This window comes from Saimiri boliviensis, chromosome 13 (assembly GCF_048565385.1).
Source record: "Saimiri boliviensis isolate mSaiBol1 chromosome 13, mSaiBol1.pri, whole genome shotgun sequence".
Classification (NCBI taxonomy): domain Eukaryota; kingdom Metazoa; phylum Chordata; class Mammalia; order Primates; family Cebidae; genus Saimiri; species Saimiri boliviensis.
The window spans coordinates 98,721,076-98,746,171 of NC_133461.1; the positions used below are offsets into that span (position 1 = coordinate 98,721,076).

The 25,096-nt window shown below is 43.6% G+C and overlaps 2 protein-coding genes across 6 annotated transcripts in view; one reads left to right on the forward strand and one right to left on the reverse strand.

Annotated features, from left to right (window-relative positions):
• Positions 1-14,452, reverse strand: part of ENTPD4 (ectonucleoside triphosphate diphosphohydrolase 4) — a 29,554-nt gene extending 15,102 nt beyond the window's left edge. For 2 of the 4 annotated variants that reach the window (XM_039461113.2, XM_039461111.2), the window contains exons 1-6: positions 14,295-14,452; positions 6,435-6,539; positions 5,284-5,481; positions 4,260-4,465; positions 1,052-1,202; positions 454-557 (exon numbers count right to left, since the gene is read on the reverse strand). In XM_039461113.2, the coding sequence (XP_039317047.1) occupies positions 454-557; positions 1,052-1,202; positions 4,260-4,465; positions 5,284-5,481; positions 6,435-6,442 (667 nt within the window). In that variant the 5' untranslated portion in view covers positions 6,443-6,539; positions 14,295-14,452. Of the gene's footprint in view, positions 1-453; positions 558-1,051; positions 1,203-4,259; positions 4,466-5,283; positions 5,482-6,434; positions 6,540-8,454; positions 13,506-14,294 lie in introns of those variants that run through there. The other 2 variants (XM_074384065.1, XM_039461112.2) reach the window with 2 other exon arrangements.
• An 87-nt stretch (positions 14,453-14,539) lies between these two features.
• The window catches only part of SLC25A37 (solute carrier family 25 member 37), a 108,288-nt gene continuing 97,731 nt past the window's right edge, over positions 14,540-25,096 (forward strand). For both annotated transcript variants that reach the window (XM_074384067.1, XM_074384066.1), the window contains exon 1: positions 14,540-15,360. Coding sequence is in view for 1 of the 2 variants with exons in the window: in XM_074384066.1 (XP_074240167.1) it covers positions 15,334-15,360 (27 nt within the window). In the remaining variant the exon portion in view is untranslated. The remainder of the gene's footprint in view (positions 15,361-25,096) is intronic.

The window sequence follows — 25,096 nt, forward strand, 5'->3', positions numbered from 1 at the left end:
ATTTCTAGCAAGCTGTTCCTCAAATAATTTCATTGACTTGATGTTTCATTCTCAAGGAGAATCACTTCTTTGAAAATAGAACAAATATTTGATATTTCTTGGTGTATCAAAGTCGAGAAGAAGCTCTAACCACTCAATAATGATCAAAGTCAAGGCCCAGGAAGCCACACAACTTAGGCAAGGCACACAGCTTTTTCTATAAAAGTGAGTTTGTATCAAGCTACGTCCCTACATGTGGTGAAGACAAACAGTTATTTTTCAATGGCTTCATATTTGGGCAACAAAAACCAGTCATGTAAGAAACTGGTTCAGTCATTTAAAAATTATAATATTTCCAGGCTATTATTTCCAAATGTTAAGATAACAGGAGTATAACAAAGTGTACACTGGTGAAAGTGGGGAGGATTTAAAGGAATAGCTTCCCAAATTTTAAACTGAAGACCATATACCAACCTTCTTGTTTCCCAGAAATGACTTCTGCATGAGAGTCAGAAAACAGAAAGTCAAAGTGCACAGGGATATCGGTCAGAAGGTCTTCCAAAATGGCTTTCTGCTGGCTATAAGGCAACACAAACATTTACACATCAAAAGATTACAGCTTGAAATCTTCTGGTTAGAAAAGAAAAAAATGAACTATGGCTCCAGTATATCTTGTATCCAACAAGTTCCAAAACAAAGAAATTCATTGGAAAGATTATATTAGGAATGCAGTTTCAAAATGAACAAGTTGTGTGAATTATGGGATTTCTAGATGTAAAACTACAACTGCAAGCATTCCTTCCTTAACCACATAAAACAGATTAGGTTTTTAAAAATGATAACTTTATAATTGACTATTTATAGTCATAAGTCAATTAACAGATATTTGGTGGATTCTGGCTAAAGGAATAGTTCTGGTACTATTCCAGATTTGAAGAAAGAATTCTGAATGTCTTCCTTTTGATGATGATGATGATTGGGAGGAGCGGGGGAGGGAGGAGGACCGGGGAGGAGAACACCCCTTCCCCCTCCAGGAGCCCACCCTCAGCCTTGCCCTTCCATGGAAGATCACCTTTCCGGGAGGATTCTCATTCCAGCCGTGCAGAGAATGTAGAGGGGAGTCTCTTTGTGTTTTGCCCGTGGTACGTGCTCTGCAGCAAAGTTCAATAGTGGAGAAATGTAATCACTGACTTTCTCTGGAGAGGTAGCAAATTCTGAAATGCCTAGAGAAACAGGATACTGTAGTTAAGCAGCAGATATTTTAGCTATAACACGTGATGTTTCGTCAGTGTGGCTAATTTTAGGGAAATCATGCTACACATTACACTTTCTTAGTTTTTCCTATCCCTCTAGCAGCTTCTTCTGCAGACCTTACTGAAATGCTGGTAACACTAAATATTCAGTGCTATGTCCTTTTCTCCTTCATCAAAGCCCACAGACCTGACTGAGCATCTGCTGTGTGTCATTGCCATGCACATGGACTCTTGCCTGCCCTCAAGACACGTGCTCCCCCTCTCCTCAGGTGAGCTCAGTCGCTCCTGAGGCTGCTATCACCAATAGCATGCCATGAATTCTGAATTGTGCCACTGGCCATGCAGAGCTCATTAGCCTCCAGGTGAGCTGGGGTTACTGTCCCCTGGACACTACCCTTGCTTGTCCTCACAGCCACTCCCAACGCATCATGGCAAAATCTGAACCCAACTTTCGCTACAAACCTGCTCTTAGTGCTGGTTACCTCCCTCACAGGCCATCAGCACTGGGCACCCAGTGGCCCAAGCTAGGGTCTCAGATGAAGCGCCTCTCCCTCATCCCAATACGCAAGCTGGGTTTCATAGATTGCCTTTCCCTGGTTCCTCTCCCATGACTTTCCTCCTCATCCCTTTGGACACACTTTCTGCCAGCCTGTCACAACACATCCCACCCTCTGATCCTGACCATCTTCCCGCCAGTCCCCACCCAAAGGATGCCTCTTCAGGCCTCCAGTTCTTTTGTGGCTCAGTACCCTCCAGATAAGGGTTAGCTCTAGAACAACACACCCGGCTCTGCATAACTCACCCACCCTATCTCTTCCCACGTTCCTTCCATTGCTTTCAGCTACAATGAACTAACATTTCCATAATGCACCTTACTGTGGCCTTAGAGCCTTGCTCCTCCACCACCAGGAAGAGTCTTCTCGGTCCACCTCCCTACCCCTTTTACCTGGCTACCTCCTGGATACCCACGCGGCTCCAGCCTCCATGGAAGTCACCCTAACAGAACCCTGAAGATGACTCTCATTAAATTCCATTCTTATTTCCTTTTGCTAGATGTACATTCATTACACCGTATCAAAATTAGCTATTTACTTGCCTGTCTCATTACAACTGAAAACTTCAAGTGCACAAAATGTGTCTGTTCAAATTTATATTCCCAGCACCTAACACAGTGCCTAGCAAATAGCAGGTGCCCATCATATATTTGCTAACTGAGTACATAAATGAGTATTTCTAGGTGTTATTTTGCCTATATTAAAAATGAGGGGGACTTCAGAAGTCTAAAAATTCCTTATTTCACACACATTAGAAAATTACAAACCCAGAAAGATTAAGTGATTTATCACAGGAATTAGCAAAAAATGGACTAAACTGTAAGTCGTTTGACTCCACATACAATACAGTTTCAATGCACTCAGAGCCCTAAACTAGCCAGAATCTATTAAGGAAATTTCTGGAGCCTTGCTGCAATGCTATACATGGACGTCTATGTGTCAGGACAGAGTAGTGCTATAAAAGGGTATTTTGATTTCCATTTCATACACTTTGTATAGTGCAGGATGGACCCCTGTTGTCTGATTTTAATGAGATTCTAGTATATACTCCAGGATGACATTTTATTATAAAAAGATAACTCCAAGGCATGGAAGTTTTCACCTTATTCCATGAGACCCGTTTAGTCACTGATGGGACCTGGCACATGAAGCTAGATGAAATGCAAAATGCTTTATTCTTTTAGACTTCTCATAAACTTTTTATTTGATCAGTATTACTTTAACTCTGCAAATGTTTCTAGATTAGGGATTCATGAAAATTTAAGGGGTAGAAATACATAAAACTAAAACTTAAAAGACAGTCACTAAAACTTAAAGAAAAATTAGTCTTTGTTCATGAAAATTATTCTGATTAAATAATGCTGGTATATAGACGCAGGCTAGGTTCTCTCTCTCTAACCTGAAAAGTGAGGTAGAGACTTGAGATTTTCTGAGTAATATGCTGGTTCCCAGCTGGCCACACATCAAAGGATAATCAACTTGTTGAGGGCTGCCTGAAGGAGGAGGCGGGGTCTGAATTATTCCATGAAGAATGAGGACTGGAGGGATCCTCATTCGGCATGGCTGGGGACTCTTCTATGAGGATGTGCATTTTCTCAGGTTAAACTTAATATACTTTAACATTTTATTTCTCAAATGGGGATAAGCTATAATAATAATTATTTATCAATATTCTCTAATAATTTACAAGATAAATTTCTTGGATTGTTTGCATTTGATATTTTACTATGTAATACATTAGTAAGATGAAATAAAAGTGCTCCATCTCTATTAAGATCTGTGGTCCACTGTTTGAAATCAGTGATGATCAACTATCAAGACATAAAGAGCTTGTTTCAAGGCACTCCCAGTATCTCCCATTCTAAATGCGCCTGACAGAAGCTGCTACCCATGGAAATGGTGAGGATACAGAAAAAACGGCATCACTGATGTAAATTACCTAATAAGGAAGCCAAATCTAAACTTTGACATGTCACACTGGCTTAGAAATTATATCTTTAAAAACTATACATAATTATTAGCTTTAAGTTCTACGGTCACAGTTATCAAATAATCTAGATAACTAGAAATATGTTTGGCCAGCAGTTTTTTAAAATGACAAATATATTCCAATATATTATAGATTTTCATGAGTTATCTGAAATTATCTTGTCATTAAGGATAGAGACCAATGGCAACTAAACAGGAAAAAAACTCTCCATAGTTAATGCCAACTAGCAAACCTCTGAGTAGACACCCTGAGTAAGGCACCATTTTAAATGCTATAGGAGACAAAAAGACATTTTTTTTGTGGATGTTTTATCAAGATGTTAGTCACCCTATGCAAAATGGACAGAAAAGGGAAAACCCATCAGGTCCTGGTGTGAGATGTGATGCAGGGTGATGGCAGTGCAGAAAGGAAACAATATCGAAGACACCACAGAGAATGAAGGGACAGACCCTGGTGACTAGGCAGATATTCTCATTTACATACCAGGTTTTATCTTCATGACCACTGGCTTTCGGTTTTTATCCCTCATTTGCCTGATATCCAACAGATCACGTGGATTGCCATTATGCCTTGGCCAGCAATAGACAAATATTCGAGACCCGCTGCTCCCACAGTCCACCACGATCCCATAGTTCACATTGGGGTTATTGGTGTCTGTAGCTTCAACGTCGGTAACTCGTGCCAGGTACCTTGTATAGAAACACATGCATGCTTTTATTTAGACAGAGAATATCATCTTAAGTCTAACGCAACAAATGCCAAGTCAGAAATTTCTAAGCTATGTAGCAGCACCACTTTAACATTAATGCAACTGAAGAATAATTGAAAAGTCAAAAGAAAACAAAACAAGGAATGATGATAAAGATCATCTAAATCAGATACGCATGCATTTATGGAAGTCCAAACAAGTTCCAAAATGCTAAATTCTATTTCTAAACTACCAACTCAAAAATCACCTTAAAACATATTATGGGAGACACTTATGTATAAATAATTATTCCAGGGCCTCTTATGATATGGATTTGGTAGTTAGCAGTTAACTAGCTTCAAATGGTTTAACTGTTCACGCCATGTTGTATATAGTACAAAATCTAGTTCCTACAGTTCCTTAAATTCCAACCTAAAGCCAAATGTTGTGAAGCCATGAAATGATGGTGCTATGGTCTAAATATCTGTGCCCCCCTGCCCCGAAATTAATACACTGAAGACCTAATCACCAACGCCATGCTATTAGGAAGTGGGGCCTCTGGGAGGTGATTAGTTCATGAGGGCAGAAACCTCAGGGAGCCCCCTCGCCCCTTTCCATCAGCAAGAAGACCTCATCTCAGAACCAGGAATCAGGCCCTCACCACACACAAAACCTATGGGAATCTTGACTGGATTTCCCAACCTCTTAAACAGTGAGAAACAAGCCACCTAGTTTATGGAATTCTGTTCAAGCAGTGTAAAACAGGTAGGACAGAAGGCATGGCTTCTGGTCTGGAAAACAAATGTTTTTATCTCTTACCTTTGAAATTTCTTGTCTCTGGTTAGTCGCCCATATTTATTTCGAATTATGACAACAGAAAAATATAAAAGTGAAACAGCAGCGGCCAGGACACTAATGACAATTATTTGGCGTAAATTGGTGTTCAGAATTCGAGGACACCCCACTGGAGATATGCTAAAATGCCAAGAAGCAGGAAAAAGACAGGAGATGCCAATCCTAAAATTAGAAAGGAAAAGATTTTAAAGCAATCTGCTTCAATGAGGCTTCCCTCACCTGAAGTGATCCTAAAATAAGATATTCGGCTTGCACTACCTGCATTTCCCTACCTGCAGGTATCTGTATACTGACATCCTGCATAGGCAACACAACAGCTACACAACCCATTATCATAAAATTATTTGGATGAGAATTAGGCCCTGATGGTTACTGTGTTTTCCCCTTTTCTTGACAGCATTATGCAGATTTTCTTTTTATCCTGCTTTGTTCCAAAATAGATACAGAATTAGAGACAGCTTACAAGAATAAGTTCAACAACACAAATACATAAATCAATCATAAAAGCGGGTGTAAGGATGATGAGACCAAATGGGAATGCAGTATGGAGAAAGCATGTTGTAAGGTGGGCCTGCTCCAAATGCGACTGAGCATCCTAGTGGCCAAAACATTTCCCATTACACCACAAATACACAAATAGCTCAGAAAGAATACATTTTCTTAACACTGAAATCCATGGAAAATTCCTCTCCGATGACTCCAGTAATGGAGAAAACAGTATTTTAACAACATCCCCATAACAAAGTCAATAAACGAGTTTTCTATGTCCTGAGCTTTTAGAAATATTCCTATAAGACATTTTTGTAAATAATCAGGAACTTTTCCCCTCAATGTATGTCAAGAATGAGAGGCTCATTCTAGAAATATTATTAGGCTTTAAAAAAATTTCACTGCCTTTGGGATGAATTTTATTATTTTACAGTTAATTTCTTTATTTTTCACCTTGAAGAGGGCTTCATGCATTAAAATACCTCACTGGTCCCTGGAAGAAGGTATTAAACAGAAGAACAGCACAACTGCAAACATTTTTCACTTGCAATTTAGATGTTTTTCCCTCAAGACCTGTTTGCGTCACCAAGATGTCATGTTTCATAGTGATTAGGCCCATCACTCACCTCCCCATACTGAAAGGTCAGCGACAAGGCAATGCTCTGGGAGTCAGTCCTTCTCACAAACAATTACAGAAATAATGCTGGGGTCCTCATGGAGTTAGAGCCCTCCTGTTCCAGGAAGTGAGACAAATCACAAAGAGAGCATAATCAAAGAAAACGTTTATGTTCTTTATCATGCGTGTGCTTAAATCCAACAACATATAATGTCTACATGATCCTTGCACCGAAACTGTTGGAAGGGTTTATGCTGAGCAACAGACTTCTAAGTTAATTTCATACTGTCCAATATAGACCAAAATCAAAGGAGGTGATAATTCTCTGGCAGTAGTTAGTGCTCTCTAAGCAAAAGTGTCTGACTCCAAAATATCAGAATTATCAAATGGGCCTTAAATGCCTTATGGTATAAGAGAGACTTAGGGTAGAGGTAGGAGGCGGGCAGAATAAGCTGAATGTGAACCTGAAATATCCGTTCACTTGATAAATGTCTGTTAGACTTCCCTGTTTTGCAGGGGGTAGGGGTTTCGCTCCGTCGCCCAGGCTGGAGTGCAGGGGCACAATCTTGGCTCGCTGCAACCTCTGCCTTCCGGTTTAAAGCAATTCTCCTGCCTCAGCCTCCTAAATAGCTGGGATTACAAGCACCCGCCACCATACCCGGCTAATTTTTGTATTTTTAGTAGAGACAGGGTTTCACCATGTTGGCCAGGCTGGTCTCAAACTCCTGACCTCGTGATCCACCCGCCTTGGCCTCCCAAGTGCTAGGATTACAGGCATGAGCCACTATGCTGGCCTAGACTTCTTTTTCATGTACAAAGCACTGTGCAAGGCACTGTGTCCCTAGTTAGTTCTCTGACTCCATCATTATCACTCCTCCTCCAGCCTCCAGACCTCAAATTGCAGAGCAGACAAGGGCCTTTAGTCAGGGCCTCCTTCCAATCTGCTGAAGCCAGAGGGCAAGCGGTCTCTTTCCTTGGTCACGCAAAGCTGCTTTGCCTCTCAAGACAGCTGTTCCTCTGTTCTGCTTCTGAGCTCTGGAGGAACTCCTGCTCAGGATCCTTTAAGTGTGCCAACCCCGACTACTCTTATGTTTCCAGGATCTCTGTCCTGGCTCACTGTCTTCTAACTACAATCAATACTGAGGCTTCAATGATCAGGTAACTCAAAACTGTCTTTCTCCACCCCATGCTTCTCTCATATGCATCTTCAGAGGCCTATGAGCTATCTCGACTTGAATGTTGCAGAGAACAATGAGAAAGTTCTAAAACTGCACTCCTAACAGCAGCAATCTTCATCCCTTTTTCTCCTAATCTGCTCTGCCCCTGCAGTCCCAATCTTGATCCCACGAAGCTATCCAAATCGGAAACCAGATTCATGCCTGATCCCTCTTCCTTCATCTTCCAAACCTAATTTTTTACTGATTCCTTTAATTTCTCTAACCTCAACTTATCTAAAATCTCTTTCTTTATCAATCTCTGCCTGAGGTCAGGCTCTTATCTCTTGCCTGCTCTACCAAAAGAGCAGCCTCACTCATCTTCTACCTGCAGTCTCAACCAGCGGCCCCACAATGCTGCCTCCCTCTGCACAGATTCTTCCTCTGAAATTGATAGCTCCTACAAAGTCCTAGAGGATCTGACACCTGTTAAGCCTCTGAGCTCATCGTCTACTGTCTCCTCCTTCACACTGCATTCCAGACACGCTGGTGCTCCATGTGGTCTTCAAAAATGCCAGGCACTCTCCAGTCTCAGGGTCTCTCAACTTGTGGCCCCCTCTGCTAGTAAGTAATCTGTATGACTCACTTGTTCACTCCCTTCAGGTCTTTATCCCAATGTCACCTTCTCAAGGAGGACTTCCCTGGTCACCCGATCAATAACTGCAATGCCTACCGCCCCCCACCAGCTCCCTTCCCCAAATGATCTTCTCTCCTTAGCATTTACAAATTTGTTAAATGCTTATATAGTGCTCAATATGTGCCAGGCCTTGCTCCATACATTGTACAAATACTAATTTTGTCCTCCTAATAACTTACAAGACAGGTACTATTATCACAACACTTTACAGATGAGGCAGAGAGGCTAATAAGTTGTCTAAGGTCACACAGCTCCTGGGAGGGAGAGGTGGGATGCAAGCGTTGAGAATCCACTCATCCTTGTCCTCTATCGTGTGTTGCATTTCTTTTTTGTCTCTTCCTCCAGAATGGGAGCTCCCCCAGAGCCAGGTTTTGGTCTGCTCAGTTCAGTGCTACAGCTGCAGCTTTACAGACCCTAGGAAAGGGCTGGCAAAAAGTCAAGTTTTAGAGTTCTGGGACCCAAAAGGGTTAAGACCCTCTATACTAGAGTGATCTTTCCAAAACAAAAGAGAAGCATAACTTCCCATCCCCCAACTTTTATCTCTCACTTAGGAAACAGTCCCAACTACTTAGAATGTAAAAGACGTGGCCGGGCGCGGTGGCTCAAGCCTGTAATCCCAGCACTTTCGGAGGCTGAGGCGGGTGGATCACGAGGTCAAGAGATCGAGACCATCCCGGTCAACATAGTGAAACCCTGTCTCTACTAAAAATACAAAAAATTAGCTGGGCATGGTGGCACATGCCTGTAATCCCAGCTACGCAGGAGGCTGAGGCAGGAGAATTGCCTGAACCCAGGAGGCGGAGGTTGTGGTGAGCCAAGATCACGCCATTGCACTCCAGCCTAGGTAACAAGAGCGAAACTCCGTCTCCAAAAAAAAAAAAAAGAATGTAAAAGACGTCCATCATGATCTAGTCTGGTGCCCTCCACTGAGGTAGCCACTTGCCACGTGTGACTATTTAAAGTAATGAAAATTAAATTAAAAATTGAGTTCCTCAGTTGTCCTAGCCACCTTTCAAGTGCTCAGCAGCCAGTATAGCTTCTGCATTAGCCAGTCCAGACATAAAACACTGATACCATCACAGAAAGTTCTTTGCACAATACTGATCTGGGGCCTTTCTGTCTCATCCCCCGACAGGTCCCTCCTATGCACCCTGGGCTCCAGCCACATGAAACACAAGCTGCAGATCACTGAAATGCCTTGCATTCCTCAGAATCACGCCTGACACAAATCAAGCATGAGTCCTCACTGAGATTCCCCAATCCTCATATCTCCAGAGTATTTGCTTATCACAGCAGTGGGCTCAAGTATTTTACACTTGTAGTTGACTTCCTCACTACATGACAAGCCCCACAAGGGCAGGGACAGCCTCTTATTCTTCTGTTTCCCCAGTGACCAGTGCCACACAAACGATAAGTAACTATTGTCTGTTTCACAAATGGCTGAAAATGGGAGACACAAAGATGAATTACATATAGACCCAGACCTTAAAGAATCTATAGTGCAGTGGAGGAAATAAAACATACACACACAGATATTAGAGAGTAAAAACTATTAATAATGTCTACCTGACAAAGGGGAAAAAAGTCACTCTAATTAGTTCAAGTTTTAATATGGTGTCCATAGTGTACCATGTACCCCAAATCTAGAACAATGTCTGTGATTTAAAAGTTTACACAAAATGTAAAAAGAAAAAAAAAACAATTATCTAGACATTTAAATGGATTTTAATGTGTTTTTATAAAATAGCTAGACATGAGTTTAAAAATTGTGTGCTTAAAAAAAAAAAATCCCTCCCCGCTACGAATACACACACCTTGGGAAAAGTACTTGTAACGTGCATGTCAAAGAGTAAATGACCTTTACGTATCAAAAGTTCTTCTAAAGAAATAACAGAAAGACTGAACAGAAAAATGAGCAAAGATAATTTAAGGTGATCGAAATAAGACATATAAATAGCTGATAAAATAGACCTATCAGTATTCAGACGAATAGAATAAAAACAGCGATCAGACTGGCAGACATGAAGGCCTGGTGATACTTGGCTGACAGAGGGAAGGAAAAGGTCAGTGATGAGTACTGCTCGGGAGACTCTTGACAGGCACATCACTAACCTTCCGGGGGCACTGGGGTGACACACGTGAGCACTTACGTGTGCCTACCCTCTGCTCTACCCACCACACTTCCAGACATTCATCTTAGGAAGTCTTAGGGTAAATTCACTAAAATACTTATAGGATGTCCATATAGTATTGTGTATAGCAGCAAAACACTAATGTCCACTGTGGGTATATTCATGCAATGCAATACAATGTGACTAATACAGGTGATGATACAGATCTATTTACTGACATGAAAAGATAGTCATAAAATATTAAGCAAAAAATATGTCACCATGCATGGGGGGATAAAATGTTAGGAAAGAAGCCAAAATGTTAACAGTGCTTAGTTATTTCTGGGCAATGAGATCAGGTATCACCCTTATTTTCTTCCCTAGGCTTGCCTATATTTTTCAAAGGACATATATTAATGTTATCATCAGAAGACATAACTATTTTTAACAAGCTACATTTGACTGACAGTATCTTGTTTCCAGGATCAAATCCTTTTCTGAACATACTGAGAAAGCCTATCCTAAAAGCCTATTAGGACATAGGAATTCCAATCTGAACATTAAAAAAAAAATCCGCAATACTGTGTGATAGCTGAACTGAGAACCAAAGAAAAGAATGTTTTAGTTAACAGCTTGAAGTCATGGTTAAAGGCAAACTGGTCCTTGAGGAGGAAAGTCAGGACTACGGAGGTCATATGAGAAGTAACAAACCTGACATCAAATTTCAAGGAGTTTGCAGATTGCTAGAGAGAAAATATTAATACCCAGAAAATTATCAACATACTAATTAAAGGCAATGTTAAATTACTCAGATTCTTGTTTTAAGAACTCAGAAGAGCACAGTGAGCACAGTGAAGGCTAGCTTTAGCAGGAAGAGATTCCTTAAGGTGGGAGGTCGATTCTGGATGGGGTGAGAAAGGAGCATACTTCGAAGGGGAAGGTGACTGTGAGAATGATCACAGCACACTTAGGAAACTTCGTGTCATCTGATGTTTGTCTCAGGACTGTTTTTTTTTTTTTTAGATATGTGAGGATTTCGATCAAAAGGATAGATATTTTAACTTACAAAACTTGTGTTTAAAAGCAAGAAAATAGGACAGCTTATAACTGCTGAAGCACTGTAATTTTTACTCAGGACAAAAGTACGATGGATTATTGTCCCAAAGTTAACAATATGGTAATCTGATTTTCAAATGTAAACTCCAATTGTCCTTGTAGCTAAGAATCTTTGCACCAGGACTCTGAGAGGCAAATTCTACACTACTACATAAAACTTACATGTTTTAAAAAGGCCTAAATTGTGTTAGACCTAAAAACCAGAGAGATGCATTAACTCTCATGATCTCATCTAGTGGGGCTCTGCTGGGCTGAACGTTCTTTACTGGAATAAAGCCCATGGTCAGGTGTCAATGTCTTTGTCAGTCTCACTGCCAGTTCTACAGACAAAGACAAAAACAATGCAAATCAACCAAAAAGAGAAATGGTTCCTCTAATGAAAAAAATATGAGATACAAGGAAGCAGATATTAGTGAACTCTCAAATCACAGGCAAACAAAACCACAGAGAAGTCAGCCTCTGGGAGAGCTTGGCCTCTGAATAAGGAAAGGTGTCATAAGGGAGGGGTACTTCAGCAAAGAATGATTTAAAGATGCCCTCAACCATTCCCGCAGCATTTTGCAGGAAACAACTATCTTTCTGAGAGTGAGTGGCAGATGTGAAGGCTGTGTGTGGCACTGTTACTGAGCTGTGACAAAAAACACCTGAAGGCAACTTGATTCACTCTTAAAGAAGAATGTACATAGTTACATTCATGATCTGTATGTTCTTCAATATTTGTTTTAAACATTTTATTTTTTAACATAAACCCTTAACCTCTTCCTACCTCTCACTATTCATTTGCAAGATTCTGGTTCTCATTTTAAACAGTCTTTTTCTGGTTCTCATTTTAAACAGTCTTTTTCCCGCATCAACTCTGACTTTTCTCAAATTCCAGTTCCACAATCCAAGCTCATTGAAGCCCTGCTACCACAAAATCCAATAAGGACTGTTGATCAACTCTTAACATTTTTACACTTTTCATCCAAGTCTGGGATCGAAATCTTCTGATGCAAACTAATATCACCCTCCAAATTTTCCAAATGTAAGATGAGTATCACCAATCACCACGGACCTGGATTACCTGGCTCTCAGCTTTGATTCCCACTTCCTGTGTTGACATATTTTATCATTCACCAAACCCACAGATTCTTCTTCAGATATCCCGTAAATCTAAAATGACCACAGCAGGCATCACTACCTCAAGACAGATCACTTGTCACCTTCTGCCTTCACTGTGCACGCCATGCTTTGTAAGCACCTCTTCGTAAAACAGGGCCTTCAAAATATGACCAGCTAAGAACCTTCTGGAAGCCCATGGATCAGTACCAAGTTTCCTGTGTGGCATCTGAAACCTTTTCTCCATCAACTGGTTCACCTTATCTCACCAACCTGGCCTCTCATCAGTCCCAGATACCATCTCTCTGCTCCAGTGCCGAGGGTCTCTCACTTCTCTCCCACACAAGCTGTCCCCATGCCTGCCTCAGGCTAGCAGACTTCCTCCCAACCACCGTGTCCTCCTCTCAACATTGCACTTCTTTCAAGGCACAGGCCAACATTTTTCTTTGTCAAGATTTAACCTGTCACACATCCTGATTTTTTCCCACACTTGGAATCATCTCTTTGTTCATGGGTCGTCTATTTTAAATAAACATGCTGAACAAACACGTAGAGAATATAAATCTTCAGATACATTTTTACTTTCATCTCTCCTTCCTAGACGACCAGCTCGTCTACTGACGAGCGAGCCGCAGCAGCTTACTTAGTTTATTTTTCCTTACCCACAAGGGCTGGGTCACACAGGCCCTTGTTTTCCCATTAAGGCTAGAAGAATATGAGCCATAGATTCAATACGCAACAACTATGAGAGATAAATCAATGTTAAGATAAACAGAGAAAAAATTAAACTATACAAATTAGTATTCCATTTTATAATTTTGTCAAATAGAATTAAACAAACAACATCAAATATACGGTAACACAATATAATTCTTTTAGGCCTCTCTAAAGCTGGATAATTTGGTATTTTCATCACAGACAGCAGAAGACAACAAAGACTGCAATGTGAAATTAACCTGGGCTTTGAGTCTCTCCTTTGAATTCTTCAGTTACCTCTAGTTTACCTTCTAGCCTGAAAGTTCCTGAATTAGAAAGCATCTCTTTGGCTTCCTTAGTGATAAATGGTCTCTGAAAACACTCTGCACCAGGGTTTATCTAACTGAGGTCTGGAATACCCTAAGGGTTCTGGGACACATTCGAGACAATCTGAGAATCGTCCCTTTAAAAGGAGTCCCCGCATTACTCAAGCTCAGAATCACTGCTGTATATCATCACTTGACTGCCCAGCGAGCGCCATTCTTCCAGGAAGAGATCTAACGAGAAATCTTGCAAAAGCAGAGTGAAGCGAAAACAAGACGTGCGAATGTCATCACTGAAAGCGGCAGGCAGGGCCGGCTGCGGCCCGGGTGCAGCATCCTCAGCTGCCGGGCCAGGCTCCGCCCACTCGAGGGCGGGATCCCGCGCGGTCGCCGGAGGCGCGCGACCGCCAGGTGTCCCCCGCCAGGGGCTGGGGGAGCGCGCCGGCCCCCTGGGCTCCCAGGAGCTGGTACCCGGGCTCCCGGATGTGGCCGCGCGGCTGGGGCGGCAGGAATCGGTCCGCGAGTCTGAGCGGGCGGTGGCAGGCGCCCAGGGCAGAGAGGCTAGTCCGCGGCCCGCTCGCCGCGCTGCCGGCCGCAGCGCTCCAACGCACCCGCCGACGCCGACCCCTTCGGCCTCCCCCGCTCCTCTCACCTGCCCCCGGAAGACAGCCTCACCTGCTTGGCCGGCCGGGGCTCCCGGGAGCGGGGGATCGCCAGCGGGCAACATCACGGCCACCGCGGCGAGACAGCAGCAACGGCCGGCCGGCTTCCCGGAGCCGCACCCCCAAACAGCCCCCACCAGCGTCGCGTCACCGCCTGTTTCCGGAGCGCGCACGCTGGCGGCGGGAGCGCGCGCGCTGAGGGGCGGGAGCGCGCGCGCTGAGGGGCGCGCAGTGCGCCCGACAGCTGATCCTGATCCACGATTGGCGTTCGAGCGCAGGGCTGTTCGGTGCATCCGCGCGGCCGCGCCACCGCGCAGTGCGTGAGAAAAGTGGAAGTGGCGCCACGGAGGCACCCGGTACTGTGGCGTGGTGCTCGTCTGGTCACTAGCGAACCGTACCGTACTTACGACACCGCCGTTTATTTTTCATGAGTGCTCCTAACGGTTATAGAAAACAGCGCTCGTTGCTCAGCTCTTTACATTTTTAAACCATTGCCGGTAACTCTCCCCGTTTCACAGATGGGGAAACGGAGGCTCACACTTACTCAGTCCTCTTGAGATCGCTCACGAATTCGTGAGAGGTAGAGCCTGAATTTCATTCTTGCCCGCCAGTGGCATTTGTTAGAGCCTGCGTTGGGGGAGACAGCCTGCCCCATCCCTCCCCAGCGTACGCAATGGTTATGAGAAGAAAGAAAGTGAAGAGCGGTCCTGAGACTGACCCCATGACCTATACCTAGCTCAAGGCCTCTCTCTGGCTTACCAATAAACTACTTTGAAGTTACAGAACTTTGTACTCGAATGCTGGAAGAGACCTTGGGAATCCCGGGTTCCATCCTTTTATAAGGATGAATGCACTGTGGGCCAGAGATAGGAAGTGACCGTCCCACCCAGCCACTTTAAAACTTTTTTAAAAACAAGAGCCCTAGAAACGTCTATTCCGCTCCATTGATCAAGTAAAACAAGCTTAGCCGGAACTGGCAGTTCTATATCTTAACGCAGACTCCTTCTGGGTCCTCCTGGGTCACCTCCTCTTCCTGGATTCAGCTACTGTTCATGGAAGAAACCATGAAGCCACAGAAGGTAAGAGCCAAAGTGACTCTACTGTCTAGCCCCAATCACCTTCTCTTACAGTTAAGAGCCTGGAACCCAGAGGGGTGGGGTGAATTGGCCCAAGACTTCCTGGCGGCAAAAGGGAGCGTAGAACCAATGTTTCTGACTCCACATGACTCCTGCATCAGTGTCTTTTTTTTGACTATCTGTTGCTATAAGAGATTACTTGTTTGGATAATTTACACACTAGAAAACCCTGTGATCCAAGGCCAGCATTGAGAAGCCGAAGCTGGCCACTGATACGTTGTGATTTTTAAGGATAGGCTCCTTTAAAATTACCTGCCTTTCAAAATCCTTACCATTGGAGACACTGGTTGGGGTTATGGTAGCTCTTTCTTTCTTTCTTTCTTTCTTTTCTTTTCTTTCTTCCTTTCTTTCTTCTTTCCCTCCCTTCCTCCCTCCCTCCTTTCCTTCTTCTTTCCCTCCCTCCCTCGTTCCTTTCTTTCTTTCTCTCCTTCCCTCCCTCCCACCCTCCCTCCCTTCCTTCCTTCCTTCCTTCCTTTCCTTCCTTTACTTCTTTCTTTGTTTTGAGACACAGTTTTCGCTCTTGTTGCCCAGGCTAGAGTGCAATGGCGGCGCTATTTGGCTCACTGCAATCTCTGCCTCCCAGGTTCTAGCAATTCTCCTGCCACAGCCTCTTGAGTAGCTGTGATTACAGGCATGCACCACCACACCCAGCTAAATTTATATTTTTAGTAGAGACAGGGTTTCTCTGTGTTGGTCAGGCTGGTCTTGAACTCCAGACCTCAGGTTATCTACCTGCCTTGGCCTCCCAGAATGCTGGGATTACAGACATGAGCCACCATGCTCGGCTCTTTTTTTTTTTTTTTTTTTTTTAAGACTGAGTCTCACTCTGTTGCCCAGGCTGGAGGGCAGTGGTGCCATCTCGGCTCACTGCAGCTTCTGTCTCACAGGTTCAAACAATTCTCCTGCCTCAGCCTCCTGAGTAGCTGGGACTACAGGTGCGTGCTGCCACACCCAGCTAATTTTTGTATTTTTAGTAGAGACAGGGTTTCACCACGTTGGCTAGGATGGTCTTGATCACCTGACCTTAAAATCCACCCACCTTGGCCTCCCAAAGTTCCGGGATTACAGGTGTGAGCCACTGAGCATGGCCGGGTTATGATAGTCTTTCTTAAAGAGGGCTCTACTGAAATGCCAGAATATGCCGGGCGTGGTGGCTCATACCTGTAATCCTAGCACTTTGGGAGACCGAGGCAGGTGGATTGCTTGAGGTTAGGAGTATGAGACCAGCCTTAACAATATGGTGAAATCCCATTTCTATTAAAATACAAAAATTAGCCAGGCATGGTGGCTTTTTGTGCCTGTAATCCCAGCTACTCAGGAGGCTCGGACAGGAGAATTGCTTGAACCCAGGAGGCAGAGGTTGCAGTGAGCGGAAATCATGCCACCGCAGTCCAGCCTGGGCAACAGAGTGAGACTCTGTCTCAGAGAGAGAGAGAAAAAAAATGCCAGACTAGTATATATGATCACACCATTCATATTTCCAGATAATTCATATGTAATTGATAAGAGCTAGGAAAGAAAAATATTGGATAATACGAAAACATGTATCTTCGTGTATTACATACTAGGGCTGCAGTGACGAATTGCCCTAAACTGAGTGGCTTAAAGGAGGAGAATTGATTGTCTTCCAGTTCTAGGTGGTGGAAGCCTGAAATCAAGGTGTCAGCAGGGCCGTGCTATCTCTAAAGATCTAGGGGAGGGTCCTTCTTTGCCTCTGCCTAGTTTCTGGTGGCTGCTGGCCATCCTTGGCCTTCCTCAGCTTGTAGAGGCATCACTTTGGTCTCTGCCTTTGTTGTCACGTGGTGTTATCTCTGTGTGTCTGGGTCTCTAAGTTTCTTTCTTCTCATAAGGACACCAGCCATATTAGATTTAAGGCTGGCCCTAATCCAGTATGATCTTTTTATTTTTATTTTTTTGAGGAGTCTCACTCCAGCCTGGAGTGCAGTAGCGCGATCTCAGCTCACTGCAACCTCCACCTCCCAGGTTCAAGCGATTCTCCTTCCTCAACTTCTTGAGTAGTTGGAAGTACAGGTGTGCGCCAACACACCCCGCTGATTTTTGTATTTTTAGTAGAGATGGGATTATTCTCCCCTCCCCTTCTTTCCTGTGATCCTTGCCTGCTTTCTAGTGAAGTTTTTGCTCTTGTTGGCCAGGTTGGAGTACAGTGGTGCAGTCTTGGCTGACTGCAACCTCCGCCTCCCAGGTTCAAGTGATTCTCCTCTGTCAGCTTCCCAAGTAGCTGGGATTACAGGTGCCTGCCACCATGCCCTGCTATTTTTTTTTTTGTATTTTTGGTAGAGACAGGGTTTCACCTTGTTGGCAAGGCTGGTCTCGAACTCTTGTCCTCAAACCATCCACCCGCCTTGTCCTCCTAGAGTGCTGGAATTACAGGTGTGAGCCACCGCGCCCGGCCAGATGTGCCTTATTTTCATACCTCTGTGTACCTACAGGTTTCCTTTGCCTGGAATAATCTCCCCTCTTTTGGCTATCTAGAAAATTCACTCCTCAATTTGCCCTTCAGAAGTTGCACTCTCATGAGTTGTTCCATACCCGACTGGTGACAAAGTCTCTCTCCCTCTCGGTGCCATCGTTTGGTATAACTGTTGTTTATCTTTGCTACCATTTTATTCCTCGTGTATTCCTAGCCTGCAACAAACGAGTTCAATTCAACAAACACATATTGTGTGAACAACGTGTGTTACTCTCATGCCCTGCAGAACTAAGAGGACTCGTCTAGCTCCTCCATCAGCAGGAATAGGTTTCACCCTCCTGTTGCAGAGATGCTCCTACCTTTGCCCTGTCTCCAAACTTCTTTCTGTTTAAAATCCATGCTTTATTTTTTTTTTAAGTGTAGATGCTCAATAAAGTCTACTTAAATGGAATTGAATTATATTTCATGTTGTTCATGTGAGGCTGGCAGCTTTATCTGTCAGAATCTTTGGAATTTATATTTTGTTATCCAGAATAGTCAGTATCCTTCTTAGCTTCGAATAGGGTCATTGGCCTACATCTTAGCTTCCATAGCCTCTCCCATTAGACTCTAAGCTCTTTGAAGATGGAGACTATGTAAGTGCCCTCCACAGTGCTTGGCAGTGCTACAAGGTTGCTTAGAGGTTGGCATCCAGGAGGTACTCAAAGCATGTTTGCTAAGTGGTTCGTGAATGGATGAATGATACTAGTTTCTGTCTCGATCAGAGATAGACATCTATGAAGACTGATGGAATCTGGGAGAGAGGTTGTTTCTTGGCTTGCCACCCTGCAAAGTCACTGAAAATTGCAGACAGAAAAGGGAGAGAAAGCAGTGAGTGATCCAGAGATAAGCTTTATCTATCCTCCCAATATTCTGATCCAATGTGACTGTGTGTCAAGCAGGAAAATCCTTAGAGTTTTTGGACTTGGATGGTGCATTTTCCACTAGGATGCTGCAGGTTGAACTCTGTTTTTATATTTTCTTGTCATTTCAGTGGGAATTAGGGAGAAAGAATCGGGTGTGCCTTCTCAATCTAGTATCCTTTTCTGTGATGTCTTCTCTCTCTCTCTCTCCCCTTCTCTTTCCTTTCTTTCTTCTTTTTTCAAGACAGGGTATTCTGCCCAGGCTGGAGTGTAGTGGCATGGTCATAGCTCACCTCAGTCTCTACTTCCCAACGCCCAGCTAACTTTTTTGTATTTTTAGTAGAGACAGGATTTTGCCATGTTAGCCTGACTGGTCTCGAACTCCTGACCTCAGGCGATCTGCTCGATTTGGCCTCCCAAAGTGCTGGGGTTACAGGCATGAGCCACCACGCATAGCATGATCACTTTACATTTTTGCCATTATGACATGCTTCAATTTACAAGAGCAGTGAATATATTTATTTTGGTGCCCTTTCATTACTTGGTGCTTGGGGTGGATCACCTGAGGTCAGTTCAAGAGCAGCCTGGCCAACGTGGTGAAACCCCGTCTCTGCTAAAAAATAAAAAAATTAGTCAGGCATGGTGACAGGTACCTGTAATCTCAGCTACTCGAGAGGCTGAGACAGGAGAATCACTTGAACCCGGGAGGTGGAGTTTGCACTGAGCCGAGATGGTGCTACTGCACACAGGGAGATGGAGGCCAGTGCATGTGGCTTTCCCCACACTAACAGCAGCATAAAAACAATGAGCATGGCAGCATGTCTGCATGTCTGCTTTCATAGTTACCTTCTCAACACCTGGGGGACAGGTAGAGACAGGAGTTGCTGTCTTTCCGGGCCATGCTTAGTCAGTTCTGTGAAAGTTTCCCAGATACACAGAGGGTGTCAGTTCAGGCACAAAGGTGGCCTCCCAAAGCTGACCCCCTGCCCCCACTCCGGGAGTGACCTGTGTGTACGGCTGGCTTCCTGCTCCCCTGCTGGGGAAGAGGTTGTTGTTTGTTGTGTTTCTAAACAATGAGTTCAGGGCTGGCTTCCCCAGTGGGGAGTCCACTGCATCATGACTTGGATCTAGAGGTCTATGTTTCTTCCTGCTCTGTACTTTAATATGATTATCATAACTGAAAAGGTAATGTAAGGAGATTAAGTAGAATATTAACCATACTCTAACAAAACAACTTGCTTGCTTTTTTAGTATATTATCTGCCACCTGAATAGATCACTTCACTTTTTTTTTTTTTTTTTTTAAGACAATCTCGCTCTGTAGCCTGGGCTGGAGTGCAGTGGTGTGATCTCAGCTCACTGCAACCTCTGCCTCCTGGGTTCAAGTGATTCTCCTGCCTTAGCCTCCCAAGCAGCTGGGACTACAGGTGTGTGCCATCACACTTGGCTAATTTTTTGTGTTTTTAGTAGAAATGGGGTTTCACTGTGTTTGCCAGGATGGTCTTGATCTCCTGAGCTTGAGATCTGCCTGCCTCGGCCTGCCAAAATGCTGGGATTGCAGTATGGGCGTGAGCCACTGTGCCCGGCCCACTTTACATTTTTGCCATGTTGGCATACTTTAGTCTACAAGGGCAGTGAATATATTTATTTTGGTGCCCTTTCATTAGTTGGTGCTCGGTGCAATACCTGATACATATATGTGGCCAATAAATAATTATTGAATGAATGCTATTTTTTTTTCTTTTGAGAGAGTCTTGCTCTGTCACCCAGGCTGGAGTACGGTGGCATGATCTTGGCTCACTGCAACCTCTGCTGCCCAGGGTTGAAGTGACTCTCTTGGCTCAGCCTCCCGAGTAGCTGGGGATTACAGGCACTCGCTACCTTGCCTAGTTAATTGTTGTATTTTTAGTAGAGACGGGGTTTTACCATGTTGGCCAGACTGGTTTCGGACTCCTGGCCTCAAGCGATCCACCTGCCTTGGCCTCCCTAAGTGCTAGGATTACAGGCCTAAGCCACCACACCCAGCCTGAATGCTATTTTTTAATATACTCTTTTCATTGAGTGTAACAGGAACATTTTCTGTACTTCTATAGTATAAACAATTGTAATTTTTAATGTTCCATACCAGCACAGAATTGTCGTTTATTAAAGATTTCATTTAGTTTGAATTTTGGCTGTTTCCTTTGTTGTTTTTATTGTTGTAGATAATATTATCATAAAAATTTGCATACACATTTTTTTTAGCATCTTTGGACTTAAGTGCCTTAGAATGAATTACCAAGAATGGAATTATTGCATTTAGGAGGTGTGGACAATTTTATGGTTGAATGTATATTTCTTAAGGGTTTGCCCTCTCTACAGAACATATTTGTGCATCTCTCTCTAAATGTGTCCTAGTTAACCATGACAGGCATAGGGGCCACTTCCAAAAGCCCCTAACTGAGAAACTCTTTGAAGGGCCTGAAGACTTTCACTGGAGACCAGAAGCACTAGCGACCATCTCGTTTAGGTGAACAGAGTAGATCTTCTGGTTTCTGAGTAATACAATAGATTATCAACAGAAATGATGCCTTTCCCCTTAGGTCCTGAAACAAAATCCAAAAATGTGTCCTACAATCATGCAAAGTCTCTGAGAGGTAGCATAGCTCCAGGGAGTTCTTGCTTTGATAGTAAACGAACCTGTGAGATCATAAAGCCTAAGTGAGACCTCTATTAATAGCTTTGATTGCTTCTCTAACAAACTGTCACGAACTTAGTGGCTTAAAACAATGCAAGTTTATTACCTTACATTTAGGTTGACATGGGTCTACAAGGGTCTCACCAGCCACAGGGCTGTATACCTTTCTGGAGGCTCTAGCGGGCTTCTGCTTCTTTGTCGCTTCCAATTTCCAGAGACCACGCTTGCCACTTCCAACTTCCAGAGATCATTCCTTGGTTGCTGCTTGGCCCTCTTCCTCCGTCTTTGCAGCCAGCAATGGTCAACTCTCTCTTCCTAAAGCCTCGGAAGTCCTCTGATGTTAAAGGACTAACGTGATTACATTGGGCTCACCTGGGTAATCCAATATAATCTCCCCATTTCAAGGTCCTTAACCTTAATCTGTACAATCTTCTTTGCTATGTAAGGTAATGTATTATAGGTCCCAAGAATTAGATCAGGGACATGCATGGGAGGGAGAGAGGTGGGGAGAGGGATTATTCTGGCTACTACAAGACCTAAAGTGGGAATGTATTTTTTTAATTAAAAATATATGCATCCTAAGAATGACATAATAGATTTTGGGGACTCAGGAGGAAAGGGTGGGAATTGGGTGAGGGATAAAAGACTACAAATTGGGTTCAGTGTATACTGCTCGGGAGATGGGTGCACCAAAATCTCACAAATCACTACTAAAGAACTTACTCATGTAACCAAATACCTTACTCATGTTCTTAATAACTTGTATAACTTAATAACATGTAACCAAATAACTTACCCATGTTCCCCAAAAACCTATAGAAATAAAAAATTTATATATATATATATATATATATATATATATATATATGCATCCATGGAACACATAACATTATTTATCCACTTGTAGAACAAGTGAGTAGATGGGGTGAGTCAAGGCTAAAAATCAGTATGTGCTCAGAGAACTCTTCATCATCTGGATGCATTGAGAGAAAGCTCTCTGGGATACCATGCAGGCTGGCTGTCCATCACCTGTGACCCCAAGGCCAGGCCTGCCTTCCTTCTTCAAGCTTGGCACAAATGCCTGCCACTGTAGGAAGGTGGGGCTAGGGCAGAGGCATGACGTGGCATGACATCAGGCAGAGAGAGGGGATGAAAGCAGGAGCGAGGCCTTCAAGGTGGACCTGCGGAGGCTGTCCCTGGTTCCTAGGCCCCATTTGCAGGACATCCTTTTGCATGGACATCTTTCTCCTTGGTGGGCGTCGTCCATCTGCCTCCCCAGGCTGTTGGATTTTGCTTGTCTAGATCTTGTATGTAGCAAAAGTTCCCCTGGAGAGGCTGTGTGAATGACCCTGCCACAGTTGTAGTGTGTGAGTGTGTATGTGTGTGTGTGTGTGTGTGTGTGTGGTGTCTTGGAGTTGCAAGACTTGATTAGATGAGGCCTTTTTTTTTTTTTTCCACTTGTGACTAACATGAATGGAAGCATAAAACAGACAAGGATAAGGAGAGCATCTCTCCCAGAAGCCTGCAAGTTAGGGGTACGGGTGGAGAGAGGCCACTGAGCTCTGGGATATAGATCTGAGCGCAACATTGGCAGCAAGTGGCTTTCTTCTGGGATGTCACGATGGGTTCTGACCTGCGATTCAGGACCCATTGCATTTGACTCTGAATCCCAACTCTTCTTTGATTCTGAATCCTAGCTTTTCACAAATCAGGAACGCATGTTGGCACCGGATCTTTTGAGCCCTCCGATGAAGCCTCAGACTCACCACTAGATGGTGTCCGAGCTCATGCTCTCCGCCGCAGCGCAGCAAGGCGCCAGGAAGCCGTCCAGAGGTGCCTCTATGACCAGGGACAGGGAGGTGACAAGAGTTCTACCGGATCAGACACAGACACTCCTGCCCCTGTTTTGCCTGATTCCCTTGGAGTATCCATCAGGACTAAACTAGGAAGTTTTTGCTCCTTCATTCCCTGGATCCAATCCTAGGGAAAATGTGGTCCTTTTGTTGTTTCTGGGGACTCCCAAAAGGAAACGGGCGCCTTCTCCAGTAAAAACTCTCATGCCTGTAATCCCAGCACTTTGGGAGGCCGAGGCGGGCCAATCACGAGGTCAGGAGTTCGAGACCAGCCTTGCCAACATGGTGAAACTCCGTGTTTGCTAAAAATACAAAAATCAACAAGAGGTTGAGGCAGCCGAATCGCTTGAACCTGGGAGGCGGAGGTTGCAGTGAGCCGAGACTTGGCCATTGCTCTCCAGCCTGGGAGACAGAGCAAGACTCCGTCTCAAAAACAAAACTCAAAAACAAACACAAAAACAAAAAACTGATTTGTCTGTAATTTATTTTATTTGTTTATAGGAAAAGGAGAGGCATACTAACTTGAACTTGAGTTTTGGCTCTTATTTTCTAGCCAAAGTCCTCTCTGGGCCTAAATTTCTAGTTTATAAAATGAAACTAGAAATCCCTGCCTCATGAAATTGCCTGAGTAAAATGCAATAATGCTGTGTCATGTGTGTGGCACGGTTTCTGGCACTTAGTAGGTGCTTTGTATCTCACTTCTATTCCAGATGAATTGGAGCTCCATTCATTCACCTTTACACATTCTGATCTATCACAGCACCTGACATCTTCTATGCTGAGGACCAAACTCACAAATGGAATTTGCAGACATTGATTTTCATCACCTATTCTATTACTGAAACACCAAATTTTGTGGAGGATTCAGAAGGTTATATTATAAAACTCCTGCCCACAGTGTCTAACAAAATGATTGGAGGAAACAAGATTAAGGAAGACATTTAACAGTGAACACAGAAGCTACTAAATGAAAAGTGATTAAATATGTATGATCGGCTGTGCGTGGAAGCTCATGCCTGTAATCCCAGCACTTTGGGAGGCTGAGGTAGGCAGATCACGAGGTCAGGAGTTCAAGACCAGCCTGGCCAACATGGTGAAACCCCATATCTACTAAAAATACAAAATTAGCTGGGCATGGTGGTAGGTGCCTGTAATCCCAGCTACTCTGGAAGCTGAGGCAGGAGAATTGCTTGAACCCAGAGGTGGAGGTTGCATTGAGCTGAGATCGCAGCATTGCACTCTAGCCTGGACAACAGAGGGAGACTCTGTCTCAAAATAAATAAATAAATAAAAATAAATAAAATAAAAATGTATGACATGGTCTGTTTATAATTAAGTTTATAGCTCCTCAAACAGGGTTCCGTTTCTCAAATTCTGACATTCAAGAGGCAAGTTTACCTCTGGACTGTTTGTTGATTGTACACTGTGTGTCAGACTCTAGAAGTTTTTATGGGAAGAAGAGGACTAATTTTGCAACAGGAAAATTATTATGTCTAGAAGGCAATCCTGGGAGCCAGTGAACCTCAGGAAAACTTCGAGTTTCTAAGTATGAAATAGAGCCAGTGAACCTCATGAAAACTTCAAGCTTCTAAGTATGAAAAAGGAGCCCTAAAAGGGAAGTGAAAGGACACTGAAGACAACACTTAGCTACTGTACCATTTGGTGGATAATTTCCTCCTCAGGCTATGAATAACTCATAGAATTATAATCTGGAAGCTACCTTCCTAATCTGGAAGTGTTGTGGTTTTATCTTGCACCCAATATAGGAATCTTTATATCATATCTTTGACCAAAGGCATCCAAATCACAGCTTAAAC